General features: G+C 37.6%; 1 protein-coding gene across 11 annotated transcripts in view; it reads left to right on the forward strand.

The window, feature by feature from the left end:
• MITF (melanocyte inducing transcription factor) overlaps nucleotides 1–15,622 on the forward strand; it is a 204,222-nt gene that overhangs the window by 116,977 nt on the left and 71,623 nt on the right. For all 11 annotated transcript variants that reach the window (XM_019711739.3, XM_019711740.3, XM_019711744.3 and 8 more), the window contains one exon: nucleotides 10,259–10,508. In XM_019711739.3, the coding sequence (XP_019567298.2) occupies nucleotides 10,259–10,508 (250 nt within the window). The remainder of the gene's footprint in view (nucleotides 1–10,258; nucleotides 10,509–15,622) is intronic.

Here is a 15,622-nt window from a genome sequence, read left to right on the forward strand (position 1 = left end):
TGCTGGGTAATCTATATGTGAATAAAACATAAAAACCCCTGTCCTCATGAACCTGGTTCCACCAGGTCATGAAGGACCAGGTGTATTCCAGCTCCATCCTTATGTTCCGGGTCCCATCCTTGTGGTCCAAAATGGCTGCTGGAGCTCCAGCCATTACAGCCAAATTCAGGGGCTATGATGGCAGATGGTTCAAACAATGGTATATATCTTTAAGGAGAATTCCTGGAAGTACCACATGACATTTCTGCTTAAATCTCATTGGCAAATCTTAGGCATGAAGTCAGTTTAATGCCTGGAAAGCTGGGGAATGTTGTAGGCGGCAGTATACCAGCCAAAAACAAGGAGAAAACGGGGGAATGGATACTAGATTGGTTGAGTTGAAGCTCTTAGGCTGAAACTTTGATAAATGTTGTTGTTGTTTTTCCAGAATAGCTGATAGTTTCTAAAATGTCACAAAACCAGCTGTGGCTATACCAGAGTACATCAAACTGGCTTAAGCAAAAATGGAGATTGATGGGCCCTTGCAAATCCATATCCAGGGTTATAAAGGGTTCAGGGTTGGTTTTACTCAGATGCTCACTGTCTCCAAACATTGGCTGTTTGTTCTTCCTTCTTTTCAGTTCTCTGTTCTCTCTTTTAACTCACATTCCTGTTGCATCTAGTTTGGCTTTATATATATATTTTTTCCAACAGACCCAGGAAGTTCCAGATTTACATTTTACATTTTACTAACTTTCCAAATCTTAGTATAAAGAGAGTTATTTTACCCCAGTAGTTCTTGTTAAAGGCATAGGGCTGACTCTTATTGGTCCATCTTGGAGCCAAGCCCATTTCATGCGCATGCTGATTGGGTAAGCCTGGGGTGTGTCTCTGTGTCTGGAGTTACCATGTTTTCCAGAAAATAAGACCTAGCTGGACCATCAGCTCTAATGCGTCTTTTGGAGCAAAATTTAATATAAGACCCGGTCTTATTTTAATATAAGACTGGGTATAATATAATATAATATAATATAATATAATATAATATAATATAATATATATAATATAATGTAATATAATATAATATAATGTAGTATAATCAGGGTCTTATGTAAGACCCGGTCTTAAATAATTTTTGCTCCAAAAGACGCATTAGAGCTGATGGTCATTCTAGGTCTTATTTTCGGGGAAACGTAGTATTAGCACCACCATAACCTCATGAACTGCAAGTGAGGAGGCTGGTTTTTTAATGTAAAATCAGGGTACTTTACCAAAGAAGTGGGGCAGGATCCTGGGCAAGTGTAAATAACGTGACTGCCATAAATCATTACTACTATTTGTAAAGCTGCCTCCTACTCCATGACAAGTGCATCCACTCACTGCTCCTGAGACCATAGTTCATATTTTTGTCTTCATTTCCACACAGTATTGCAAATTTGGTAGATATTTCTAGATATGCAGTAATTATTAAGTGATGGCAGTCTCAGGCTTTTGAATCGTCTGACCTGTTAGGATGTCTAGACAAGTAGACAGAGCATACCTTTGCCTGGGGCAGTTCTTTGAGTAAGGATAGTAGGACTTTCTGTCTTTAAAAAGACCTTTCCAGTTACTTTCTCGCTGATGTCTGAATTCTGTCATTACATTGTCAGAGTTTTGGATAAAAAAATTCTTCCTTTTAAAATACTCTAGATGGGGTATCATACCATGCCGTATCAATTATGTACACCTTATCGGGGAAGAATTGTTCCAAGCCGTTAAAAACATGGCTGCTGGGTGTGAATGAGATTCCATAGTAAGCAAGAATTCTAGAGTGTGATCTAGTGAAAGGAAGCTTGATATGAAAGACAGAAAGCTTGAGTGTGGAGCACCTCCGCTTCATCTGCTTTATAACCTTTTGATGGTCTGACTCTGAGAGACAATTTCTTGAAGGGAATTGAGTGTTAAGCATGTACCTACTTAGAGTTGCATCTGTGGAAAATGGAGATCAGTTGTGGTCATAAAATGAGGAAACGGCATTCTCATGCCCTTGGATGAAAATATCTTTTAGTGAGAGATGGACATTCCCCTCGTTTGGAATGTACAAATGTGTGAAACTCTCTGGGAGTGCTGAAAATAACCAACTTAAAAAAAAAAATCTGATGAGGAGAATTGCCTAGAAGAACACTGTTTATATACTACAAAGATCTCTTAAATATTTTTGGTAAAGAATTTTTTTTCAAGCAAATTCTCAACATATTTTTATTTTATTTATAAATTGTATAAATGTGCCACTGTACTGATATTATATTACATTCCACAACATGTACAAAAATAAAAAATAAAAATGATGGATAAAGTATAGATTGTCATCATTACATTTACAAAGTGAATACTTTGGAAGAACTGGAAGATTAAGATAATGGAAGTGCTGATCATTCAGAAATGTTAGTGTCATTTAAAAAGATACTAAGTCTGACAATTAAGTCCGCAAACTTGCCACCGTGCGCTTACATTGGCAGCGCTGTACAAACAGCTTGGTAAGGTTTCATAACCTTGGTCTATCAGTGTCTCACAGCTGTGTTCCTGTCGACGTGTGGTGGTGTTTTGCTGAGTGGCATTCATTACTGTTGTTGTTTTTGTGTGCTGTCACAAGAATGCTTGAGCTTGAGTTGGAGCAACAAACAAACATTAAATTTCTTGTTAAATGTGGCAAGAGTGGAAGTAAAATCAGACACATATTAGTCCAAGTTTATGGGGATAGTGCCATGAAGAAAACATCAGTGTACAAATGGATTAAATGTTTTTCTGAAGGGAGAGAACGTGTCACTGATGAGGAGAGGTCAGGGCGGCCAGTAACAAGCAGATCTGATGAAAACATTGCAAAAATTCATTGATTTGTGTGTCAAAATCGTCGGCTGACTGTGAGAAGCATAGCAGACCAAGTAAACATCAATAGAGAAACAGAAAAATCTCAGCTGGAAACCTTGGCATTAGAAAGGTGTGTGCAAAAATGGTCACAAAGGAGCTCAGCGATGAACAAAAGCAAAGGTGAGTCGGAAGTTTGCCAAGACCTTTTGGAGAGAAAAGACGATGTTTTGGGCTGTGTTTACCACTGGTGATGAAACAAGGGTGTACCAATACGACCCTGAAACAAAGCATCAAAATGCACAATGGAAGTCAGCCAATTCTCCACAACCAAAAAGTTCCATCAGTCCAAATCAAGAGTCAAAACGATGAGCTGAACTTTTTTGATATCAGAGGGATTATTCATTATGAATTTGTACCAACTAGACAAACGTTAACCAAGTTTACTATTTGGAAGTGCTGAAAAGGCTGCGAAAAGTTAGACGACCTGAACTTTTCACCAACAATTCATGGCTCTTGCATCACGACAATACATGGCACTGTCTGTGAGGGAGTTTTTAGCCAGTAAGCAAATAACTGTATTGGAACTGATCTGGCCCCCAATGACTTCTTTCTTTACCCGAAGATAAAGGAAATATTGAAAGGAAGACATTTTAATGACATTTAGGACATCCAGGGTAATAGGACAGCTGTGATGGCCATTCCAGAAAAAGAGTTCCAAAATTTCTTTAAAGAGAAGACTGGGTGCTGGCGTTAGTGCATAGCTTCCCAAGGGGAGTACTTTGAAGGTGACCATAGTGGTATTCAGCAATGAGGTATGTATTATAGCATGTTTTCTAGGATGAGCTTGCAAACTTAATTGGCAGATCTCATGTATCCATTTACAAACTCTTAACTTCAGTGATTTGGGCACTTGGAGGCACTTTTAAAAGACAGCTGACAGAACATACATTTCTATAGATTCAGCCTACATGTCTCTTTTACTCATGATGAGGTAGTTGTATGTACCATAAAGATCCATTGACAATTTCTGCACTGACGTTTTTGTCTCTTTGGGTTCATAGCCCATTTGGCAGAGCTGAGTAGTCCTCTCCATTCCATTCCATTCCATTCCATTCCATTCCATTCCATTCCATTCCATTCCATTCCATTCCATTCCATTCCACACATTGATTTCCCTATCGGAAGGACTCTTCAGAATTCTTGGCAGGCTCACTAGAGGCGAGGAAGGGAATGTGAATTTCCTTAGACATGGAAGAAAGTGTTCTGGTCTAAGAATCAGAGATGTGGACTCATGTACCAGCTCCTACTAAACAAGTGGGTGATCTTGGGTATTTGCCTGTTAGTTTCCAAACTTGGCCAGGCATGAGAATCAACTGCAGAATTCTTGTAGACATGTTGATTCATGGGACTTACCTCAACTGAAATCAATTTCCAGGGGTGGAGACTAGGCATTTTGAGTTTAGACAGCGACTCCGCTGATTTTGTGGCAGCCAACCTTTTGTATCTGGAAACCCCTGTAGCTTAACCTAACCATAACATCGCTTTCACACCTGTCCTTAGTGAATAATATTGTGTCTTTCTGTGTCTCCACTGTGGGCACCGTGGACATCAACCAGTGTGCCTTCCTGGACAGAATTACATTGTACCCTAGTGTCGGCAAATGGTAGGCTTTGAGCTCCATCAACTGAATGATTATAATGAAGAGTAATTTTTCCTGGAGAAAAATGCTAGGATTTTTACTTTATGGCTCATGAAATAATTGCAGGATAAATGATCTTCTCTTTCCACTCCTGAAAAACTTTGTCAAGTTCTCTGAAGTAGAGAAGGGTTGCCGAAACCTTAAAAGGTGGCTTGGCTATGGTCCAAATTTGCATATAGACTTACAAAAAACTGCTTCCTTGCTCTGGAAATAAGTCGCATATTCATAGTTTAATATTATTATTATTATTTTTTTTAAAGATTTTATTGGGGAAGGGGAACAGGACTTTAATGGGGAACAGTATGTACTTCGAGGACTTTTTTTCCAAGTCAAGTTGTTGTCCTTTCAATCTTAGTTGTGGAGTGTGCCGTTCAGCTTCAAGTTGTCCTTTCAGTCTTAGTTGTGGAGGGCGCAGCTCAGCTCCAGGTCCAGTTGCCCTTGCTAGTTGCAGGGGGCGCAGCCCACCATCCCTTGCGGGAGTCGAACCGGCAACCTTGTGGTTGAGAGGACATGCTCCAACCAACTGAGCCATCCGGGAGCTCAGCGGCAGCGGTGCCGTGTTCAATTTTAGCTGCAGGGGGCGCTGCCCACCATCCCTTGCGGGATCCGAGGAATTGAACTGGCAACCTTGTGGTTGAGAGCCCACTGGCCCATGTGGGAATCGAACCGGCAGACTTCGGAGTTAGGAGCACGGAGCTCTAACCGCCTGAGCCACTGGGCCGGCCCAATATTATTTTTTTAAACTACTAATTTTTCAACTCTGTTCCAGTTTATTGGACTATGTTCCACTCATCGTGCTTAGCTTTTTACATCTATTACAAATTTTAATCCTTATCACAATACTGACAGTCAGATGTGTTATATTAAACACTTTATGAATAAGGAAAATTGAAACTCAGAGGTGATGGTCATGGTTGCAGGTTAGTAAATGGCAGAGCTGGGTTCTGCCTGAGGAAATGAAGAGAGGAAATGCAAGGAAAAGTTTACTAGCTCCTTCAGCCTAGAGACTAAGTTTCACCCAACAACCGGTTTCCTATGCTGTGTGACCCTGATGTGGAGACCTCCATGAGGTCTAGTGCAGAAGTTTGGCGTCACTGGCAAAGGTGAGCCATGCTCAGGCCAGCGTTGTCTGGATGCTGGGGTAATGGATGTAGTGGAATTTCTGATATACTTAAGTGGTGAATGAGGGCAGTGGAATTAACTATTTGAATTTAGGAGCATACCAGATAATTTGGAGCACATGTCCACATACCTGTACCATCACAGAGAAGGGAGAAGCTTTGAAGATTAAAAATGGCAATTCAGCCATCGAGGTAGGAACTCAGGTCACGTGTAGTGGCTTCCTGGTGTCCACAGTCCAGCAGCTGGATTGAGCCCTTTAACTTCTAACATTAACTCAGTCAACACAGTACGTTTCGGAGAGCTTCTGGAGAGGCTCAGAGAGGTAGAGTGGCTCGTTTCAGGTCACTCTGCTCAGCAGTGACTGAGGAATTTGAGCCCAATTCATGGCCATTCTTCTGGAGCCACTGTTGAGCGATTCCCAATTCTCAGGCAGTTGTGTCTGGTGTCCCAGTAAAGGCATCTGCCTCTTCTGCAGTTGGCTGTCGAAGGGTGATTTCTTACTGTGAGGTGTATATCTTCCCACATGGAACTAGATAAATCATATAATCTAGATAATTGACTTAATTTTAAGACATCTCATAAAAATTATATGACTCTGGCTTTAAACTCTATGATATTAGAATCCAGGTATTCCCAGCACCTGGCTGAGAGGAAACACTCAATAACTATTTGTTGAATAAATGACCTTTACATAATCTGATTAAAAGGAATCAGACTCATGGAATTAGGATTATCTAATGCAGATCGAGTTTCCTGGATCCTGGATGAGTTTAGTTAGCTTTTAAAATTAAGTACATTTGGACAGCCTCCTTGCTTACCATTACTGACTTCAGTATCAGGTCCTCATTTTAAAAATAAACGCTGTGGCCACCTGTAATGTTCACATAAACCTCAATTTTGAGTTTAAAATATTATGCTCATTTGTCTTGATAACAACTGTAAGTGTATATATCTTCATGTTTGTCTATAAGGTAATAATTGCAGATTCAATTATTTCTAAGAGAAAGGGATGTTTAAAAGATTGAAAGTAAAGCTGAGAACTGGGAATCATAACGCCATAGAAATATCCCCCAGGGAGTATGTGTAATGAAGTGACTGTAGTCTTCCTTTGCACTTTTTTTTTGGGGGAGGGGAAGATTTATTAATAATGTCAATTAGTGAGCGCTGCTAGATTTTCTTTAGTGGGGTTTCCATTTATTTGTATGGGTCTACTGTATAAATACGTATTTTTTTCCTGATGGGATATTTCAGTAAATGCTTTAAATGATATTGCTGTCGACTTTAAAGTCTCATGCCTTAATGTGGTTGATAACTAGTAATTTTAATTTAAGATGTCTGGAGAATGTTTTACTGTTAATTGAAAGGATTTTTCCCCAAGTATCACAGCCAATGGCTTGTCTTGAGCAGCTAATTAGTGCGATTATTCCACAGCTGCATTTGCTACAGCACAAAGGTTTGCTCCTGTTTTTATCAAAAGGATCAGCCTCTCTGGGAATGTTTTAACCTGACAGGCTTTGAATACTTAGACCTTTTATTTATTTATTTATTTATTTATTTTTAAATGGTCCCTCTGCCCCCACCCTTCTTTTCTGGTTTTGGAAAGGACATTATTAGTTTTGAACACATACTCAAAGTAGGAAAGTGCATTTTCTTTTGATGCTGTGTTAGAGCTTTACCACGTGAATAAATTATTTTGAGTAATGGCCAGATATTTTTATGGTGTGGATGAGTACATGATACTAAAATCATAACAGGGTATCAGTATTGTTCAATCTGTGTGTGTCTGTAAGCAATTATAAAGGAAAGAGGGTTTAATTCTTCAGGGATGCTGAACACTTCCAAGGGAATCCATGTGCTGGTATCGTCACTACTTTCCTATCCTGTTGTCAGAATATGCCTGTGATGGAGTCCAGTCTCCTTTCTTCTAGCCAAAGGGTGACTTTGATCACTCAGGTCATTTCTTCATGTTCTTAAATTAGTGGCATGTATTCTTGCGGGGGCGTGTGTGGAATTATTATGGCTTTATTTAGTTTATGGGGAAAAAAACTAAAAAAGAAATTTACCTGTAATTCCACTCCCACCCTGGCACTATGATCATCTTTATACATTCCCTGCTAGTCATGTGTGTGTGTTTGTGAGCACACACACACTTTACTTACTTTAAATTAGAATGTAAATGCATTTTTGAATCCTACTTTTTAAATTTACTCTTATTACATGCGTTTCTCACTTTGCTCTGTAGTTGTGAAATTAAAAAATATATATTATCACATTCACATATTATGATTTACTTTTTAACCCATTTTGTACTTAAGTCTTTTAAATAGTTTTATTTTTTAATACATAAAAATATTTATTGAGGTGTAAAGCTTTGTTGAGGTGTAATTGGCAAAAATTATATTTAAGATATATAACCTAATGTTTTGATACACGTGTGTATTGTGAAATGATTACAATCAAGCTAAATAACATGTCCATCACCTCACATAGTTCCATTTCTTTTCTTTTTTGTAGTGAGAACAACTGAAGATGTCTCTTAGCACATTTCAAGTATATAATGCAGTATCATTTCTATAGCCCCCATGCTGTACAAATCGGTAGATCCCCAGAACTTATTCATCTTGTAACAAAAAGTTTGCACCCTTTAAGCAACATCTCCTCTCATAATTTACTTAACCACCCTCATATTAGGGAGCAAATTTAGGTAGTTCAGAATATTTTGCAATTTGAAAATAGCTTTTTAATGATGTCAGGTTTTCTACATTTTGAATTATTTTCTTAGGAAAGTTGTCCACCAGTGAAATTTTTGGATCAAATTGTATGAACAGTTTCACAGTTTTTGATGATATTGTTAAGTTGTTTTGTTAAAGGATTGTAATAATATATACTAGCAATGGCTCAGAGTAACATTATATTATACTTTTTCATGTAGTGAACATTTTTTTTTTAATTGGATCATACCTTGAATACTATTTTGCACTGGGTTTTCTAAGCTTATTGCATTATGTAGTCTTTATTCAGAACAATAAATATATTTCTGTACCATTTCTAATGGCTGCATAGTATTACATTTTATGAACCTATCATAATTTACTGAAATAGTTTCCTGTGGTGAGTAATAAGTAAACTGCCAGGATAGTTTTTATTATGTAGTTTTCTGGAACTGTGTGAGGGTGAAAGATAAACATTTCTTTATTCTTTAGTATGTTTTCTTACCTGCAGAGTTTGACAGTTTCTATATTAAAGGAGATCATGAGGATGGTCAATGATTTAAAGCCTTTATTTTGCCTTTATTAGAAGGTAAAAATACTGGGATTTATACTCAGAGAAGGAAGCTAAAGGTACCTCTCTTTAAGAGTCACTTACATGGGGGTGAATATGTTTTCAAATGGTACTTTTCTTTCTTTCTGTTTACAGGTGCTAATGTTTTGTACTGCGTGCTCTAAACATATTTTTTAGAAAATATTATTGCTAGACATAAGAAAAAACAATTGTTTTCCGAATAATAATAATAGCAACAGTACCTGTTTAGTATGGCAGTAGTTATACCCGGTGCTCATTGTACTAGGGATTTATGTGCATTCTTTTATTATTTTATTTAATCCTCACAAAATCCCTGTGAGCTAGGGCTTTAACAGATAGTGATGCAACAGAAATTTTAAAAACACCTCCCACTTTGATAAATGGGTAACTGGGCAAAAAACTATTGTTATCCCTCTGTCTGGATATGGTAACCAAGGTAAAGAGAGGTGTAGCAACTTGTTGATGTAGAGCTGGCAAGAGCAGCAACCAAAACTGTAGTTAGGAAAACAAGGTCTTTTTTTCTTAACTTATGACTAGTGTTTAAGCATTTTAAATAATCTGGGGGAGAGTAAGTCCCTGAATCATTAGAAGTAGGCTTTATGGGGAACTCGCAGAGTGCATGTGGGAGAAGGCATAGCAACATGAATCGGAAGAAAAGATGGTACAAAGAAAACCCGGCGGAGAAGAATTGTGTTGTCAGACCCGCTTGTCTTCTGCCCACTTTCCAAAGTCTAAGGTCAAGTTCAGTGGTAACATTCTGGTCCAAATGTTTCTTTCATTAATGATTTTTACTTCCCAGATCTTAGAAAAATTTCCGCGCGACAGAATTCACCTTTTCTTTAAAGTGTCCTTCTGTGTTAGTAAACATTTTAGACATCTTTAGACAAGGAATTTGGATAACATAGAAGTAGGTATTGGGTTAAACTCAGTTATCAAAAAGTAAATCAAGCAGTCATTTTTCAGTGTGGAAATATGGGTGCCATTACGATGCATTGCTTCTTGGTACTTTGTGTGGCAGCACCATATTTGGTGGTGATGAGTAGTATGTATTATAAAATGTCAAAAAAAAAAAAGAGAAAAGCCGTGTGATAAAAATGCCTAGATATAATCAAGCTGATTTATTCTAATTCAACTAGTAATGACTTCAATCCTATCACCTCTTGATTTTCAATTACGTGGAATACTATTCTGCAACTTGATTATATTTGCACAGGCTCATTTCATAGTTCGCTGCAATTTAGGATACCCCAAAATGCAAGTGAAGGGTCTTGTCAGGACTGAATGTGCATTTTTGTGGTTTTCCCACAGCAGTTCCGAGGAGCGTCCTGGGGCCTCCAAGCCTCCAATAAGCTCCTCCAGTATGACATCACGCATCTTGCTACGCCAGCAACTCATGCGTGAACAGATGCAGGAGCAGGAGCGCAGGGAGCAGCAGCAGAAGCTGCAGGCGGCCCAGTTTATGCAACAGAGAGTGCCCGTGAGTCAGACGCCGGCCATAAACGTCAGTGTGCCCAGCACCCTTCCCTCTGCCACCCAGGTGCCCATGGAAGTCCTTAAGGTAAGTGAGTGTCACTCTTGCTGGTTGGGCCAAGCCCTCTTCCAGAACCTTTTCCATGTTCTAGGTGTTTTATTTCTTTGAATGTGTATTTGGTTTTAGCGATCTGTCGGTGCCAACACCGTTGGTTCCTCCATGGCTTTGTGTTTTAAGACAGATGCAAACTCGCGGTAAATTTAACTGTAACCTTCACTAAATGGAGGAAGAATGCTGATGCTCCAGGAAGAGTCACAAGTAGAAACAGGTGTCTGTTGTATAATAACATAGCTTTCCCTCTTTCTTTGGGAGACTTTCAAAATGTACAAGTTACTATCTAAAATGAGCCTCTTCTAATAACCTATATACATTGTCACCCAATACACTCCACGGCCATTCTTTAGTTTTCTTCTTTATTAAGTAATCTTGGCTGTAGAATCTGATTTTTAGAAAGTCTCTTCAGATATAAAACTGTAGAAGAGTTTTCTACACTTTAATAACTGGAGAGAGTTGTCTTTAACTGAAGAGTTGTCTGCTTTGGGTCTCTGATTTCTTGCTGGAGTAGAAGAAATTGCAGGAGCTTGTTAGCGTCATTCTCTCAGGGACATATAGCTTTCTAATTAGAGGGAAAATTGTAACAAGTCTCAAAATAGAATTCCATCTCACACATGTGTCCTTCACATCACATTGGGGTGCATTCCTTGTTTAAAGATAAACATTCCAATTCTTAAATATGACTGATTCAAGGAACGTTAAAAGGAAAGCAAGGGAACTTTCCATACTTAAAAAAAATTTTTTTAAACCCATTCACCTAATTGATTCATTCTGAAGAGTCCCGAGTGTTACTTTTCATTAAACAATGTGAACTTTACACACCGGTGATTAGTTGTTGATCTTTGCATTCATTCATGGGCTTAAAACAACATCTCCCACTATTTCAAGTGGTTACTATGAAAGCAAATAGAGGGGATGATATCTTATAATTGGTAGCGACGTATGATTCTTACCAGAAGTAGGAAAGAGATTTTTTAAAAACAAATTTAAAATAAGTTGTTTTTTATTTGTAAAGACTTTTTTAAATGTAGTGATGAAATAATGAAAACGCTTTCAAGGAAAAACCCATTGGAATTCTGTTAGGGTAAAAAAGATTTGAGTAGTGTAGCATAAAATTTTACTCTGATGTGATTGAAGTTCTGGATATTGCCACAGTTAATTGGTATTTTATTCCCATTCTTCCCCCCCCCCCCCCCCAAGTAAAGGCAAGTTTCCAGAGATTATATATTAAATCTTTCTGTTCTGCTTGGGTGAAGACTGACAATCACTAAGTTTTTATAGATTTAAGATTTAAGACAAATTGTTGTCTGCTGTTCACAGGAATCATAATTGTTTTGTCTATACTTTAGATTATTTAAAGTTATGTGAATTAAATAATAAAATATGGAGAAATATGTCTGTTTTATTCACTGTAATAGTCAACTTTTTAAATCTGAAGGACAGATTTTATGAGTGAAGACGTGAGTTTGTGCTAGTAATGGTTTATGTCCAATTCAAAGCAAATATTTGATACTGTATTAAAGTATATTAATTGAAATCAGCATCCTATTAAGGCAGTTATAGCCATCTCATGGTGGGACAATTACCCAAAAGCAAATGTGTTGAAACATTGCAATATCATCTTAAAAATGGACATCATTCCTAAATGTTTTTAGCACTTAAAATGTTATTTTGAAAATGATTAAAATAAAAATCTATACTAAATGGCTTGAATAATATCCCCATTTTTCCACATGTATTACTGTGTCTTGGTAATACTGGCTTGAGCTGCAATTCTCACTTTAGGTATGCCAGAAAAATGTCCAAAGTTAAAGCACGCACACACACACACACACACACACACACACACACATTTCGAACTGGGAGACTTAATCTAACTAAAAATGAGCAATTGATAAATTTATATTTCATGTTGAATATAGTTGATCTCTAAGGTGTACATTTATATTTTAGCTATATAAAGTAGTGAAATGTGTCATATAAATAAAGAAAAAGAATTATTGGCATAGCAATGAGGATGGGTTTGATAGCTATTTAGACAAATTTTAGTATCCTTAAGTGAAAGACCTTATAAATAAAAATATATGATGATTTCATATGACATTCTAAGAAATTCAAATAACACATTTAAGGAGAGTATCATATAAGTGATTGCTTCAGAGACTTAAAGATTGGGTACTTTATAAAAATAGGTTACCTATTATATTATTATTATAGAAAGGTAAGTAAGAGAAATGTCTTCTTTTCTTTTCCCTTTAATCGTTTTTAAATCATAAGCATAATTTTATAAAGCAAATGGTTAATAGCAAAAAACAGTTAATCTTGGACATGAATTTACATGTTTAAAGAACGAGTAATATCGAGTATACTAATTGAGTACATTATGATACAGATTACATTGGGTAAATATTTCCTCATAGTATAGCTTGAGTAAATTCTTCATTTAATGTTCAAAGATTTAAATTGCCAAAGCGGAACATACCTGCTTCTCAGTGGAGGTAGGTATGTACAGTCAGACATACTGGCAGGTGGTAGAGCATCCTGGTTAAATCTCATCGCCTCCTGGTCTGCAAGAACTTGATAGAAAATCACACACAGGAGCTCAACACACCAACATTATGCTTATCCGTGGGTTGAATGACTGATTTGAAAAGCTAAATTAGTATTTGTAGGTTAATTCCTTTTTTTTTTTTTTTTTTTTTTTTTTTTTAGCAGAGTTGTGCTTAAAAAATATGAAGCTTTATAAAGCATGTTTAAAAAATTGTTCACAGCTTCAGGGAAACTTAAGTCTAGTCTTTGGAATTAGTATTAGAGGTTGGAGGTTTGCATTACTTATTCCTCCATTGTCATCGTTCAGTCTGTAAATTCGTGAACATTTGCAAGATCGGCCTCTGGTTTCTCTACTGATTTAATTAATGTATGGCTTTATTCCTATTATGGATTTCCATGTTTGGCGACCAGGGATGATTACTCTTATGGCTATATATTTAGGTATTAGAGAGTTCCTCTGGGATTAAGACGAGCCCTACTCAATTGGGTATTATAATTTAAGGATGCTTCTTTATCATAAATTAACCCGTACTTGGGGTGCATAATGCAATAGTGAACACACCTTGTGTTTCAAATTATGAATTAACAAAAAAAGTTAAGAACCATTAGTGGAAGCAGCTTATTGTACAGGTGGGTTTGTTGACATCGGAGTCATACAAACCTGAGGTTGACATCTGATCTAGCTTCTTTCAAACAAAAGCGGGGGAATCAGGGATGGACCTTGTAGACACATGTCAGGTCTCACAGCTAAAGAAGCAGCTTTTCCCAGCCACTGTGTCGTCGCCACACACTCACCAGGCATGTCTTTGTGTTGTCCCCTCTGACACTGGTGGATTATAGGAGCACCTGGTCACTCAGACCTTGGATTGGCAAGTTCATCAAAACTTCTCTCTCCACTCCTTCCCACAACATAGCCTCCGATAGTTTACAGCTTGAAATACTAGTTTATAGTTTGCAAACGTTTCTCTGTTTAGAAATTTATAGGGAATTGTCAAGGGTTTCCCTCTCTATTGCCTTCCCTTCTTTCACCTTAGGATTTAAAAATTGAAAGCCAAGGGATCGCTCTGGAATAGATTGTACACCGAAATTTTCTGTTCTGCTGAGAAGGAAGGTTGTATGAATTAAAAAAAAAAAAAAAAAAAAAAAAAAAAAAAAAAATATATATATATATATATATATATATATATATATATATATATTTAAACTTTAGGATATTTTCAGTACTTTGAAAGAGTTTATTTTTGAATTTTTCCTTTTTTCCAAATCATCTCAGACAATCCAAGGAGTTGGGCAGATTGCTGCCGAATTAGAAATGATGCTTGGTGTTCCTCAAATACGGAAACACTTTTGTCTTGGTCTCTACATTGTAAACTGAATTTACTTGGGCATTTATTTGGTGGTTATCTCCTAATGTGGTGTTTCGTATGGACAGTTATTCTGAGGAGTCAGGATGGACGTTCTTCTTGTCACCTTGTCCTACATCTGATATTCCTTGAGATTTGGCTGGTATGCCAAGGGTGGATGACTGAATTGCTGGCCTTTCTTTATAACTTGTCACGTCTTCCTGGTGTAGAATTTTGAAGGTGTTTGTTGCTTATTCTTTAGCTATAATAAATAAAGTCGACAAAGTGTGTGTGGAGTTACAGATGGGTTGGTGGGTTGCAGATCAGTGAAAGGGACTACTCCCACACCCAACTGTGCATTTAGATTCTGCTCTTGATTTATTTAGCCAGGAATACACAGCCTGATTAGCGTCATGGTGGCTGCAAGGAGAGGGAGCAGATGAAGCAGTCTCAGATCGCCTTACCTCTGTCCTCTTAGTTAGAGGAATCTTTTGTCAGAGGTGTTGACCCCGTAAGAAGGGACCTCTGAGAATTCTTCAAATACCATAATCCACGGGCCGTCATATATTTATGCACGTTCACCTGTGGGCATCATATGTTTTTGTTACCAGTTAGTATGACTTACACAAACATTCTGTGAGCCTCCGTTTCAGGACTGTTTATAAACTTTGGTGTCCTTTTGTTTTTGGCTCAAACTCTGTGTATGTAAGGCCACATCCTTCTCCAGGGGGGAAAGGGACTCACTTTCCAGGTTTCACAAACAGCTCTTTATTCTCCCTGAGACAGACCTCATTTCCTTTCAGCGTTGTTGAATCTCCTAGTAGTGTCACTTTGATGTGTTCAATGTCAAACATAAGGTAATTTTCTTCCTTTTCAAAACTCATTTTTATTGATTTTTTAAAACATTTACAGACACTACTTGTTAACTTGGAACAGATTTTAATAGTGCAGAAGAAAAGTGCAACAGGAAACTGTCCCCTCTCTCTCTTCTCTTCCCTCCATGGGGCTCCCTGGAGGGAGCTGCTGTTAACAGTTTAGGGTGCAGCCTTACTAACCTTGGCTGCTTTCCAACCTTATGATTGCCGTTTGTGGGAGTGAGCTCTGAAGAAATAAAGATGTTAGGCAGTTTTGGTCAGGTAGACATAAACCCTTTCTCTTTGTTCACATTTGCAAATAGAGCAAAAGGAATAGAGT

The sequence above is a fragment of the Rhinolophus sinicus genome, chromosome 5 (assembly GCF_057876585.1).
Source record: "Rhinolophus sinicus isolate RSI-liver-muscle chromosome 5, RSI-T2T, whole genome shotgun sequence".
Classification (NCBI taxonomy): domain Eukaryota; kingdom Metazoa; phylum Chordata; class Mammalia; order Chiroptera; family Rhinolophidae; genus Rhinolophus; species Rhinolophus sinicus.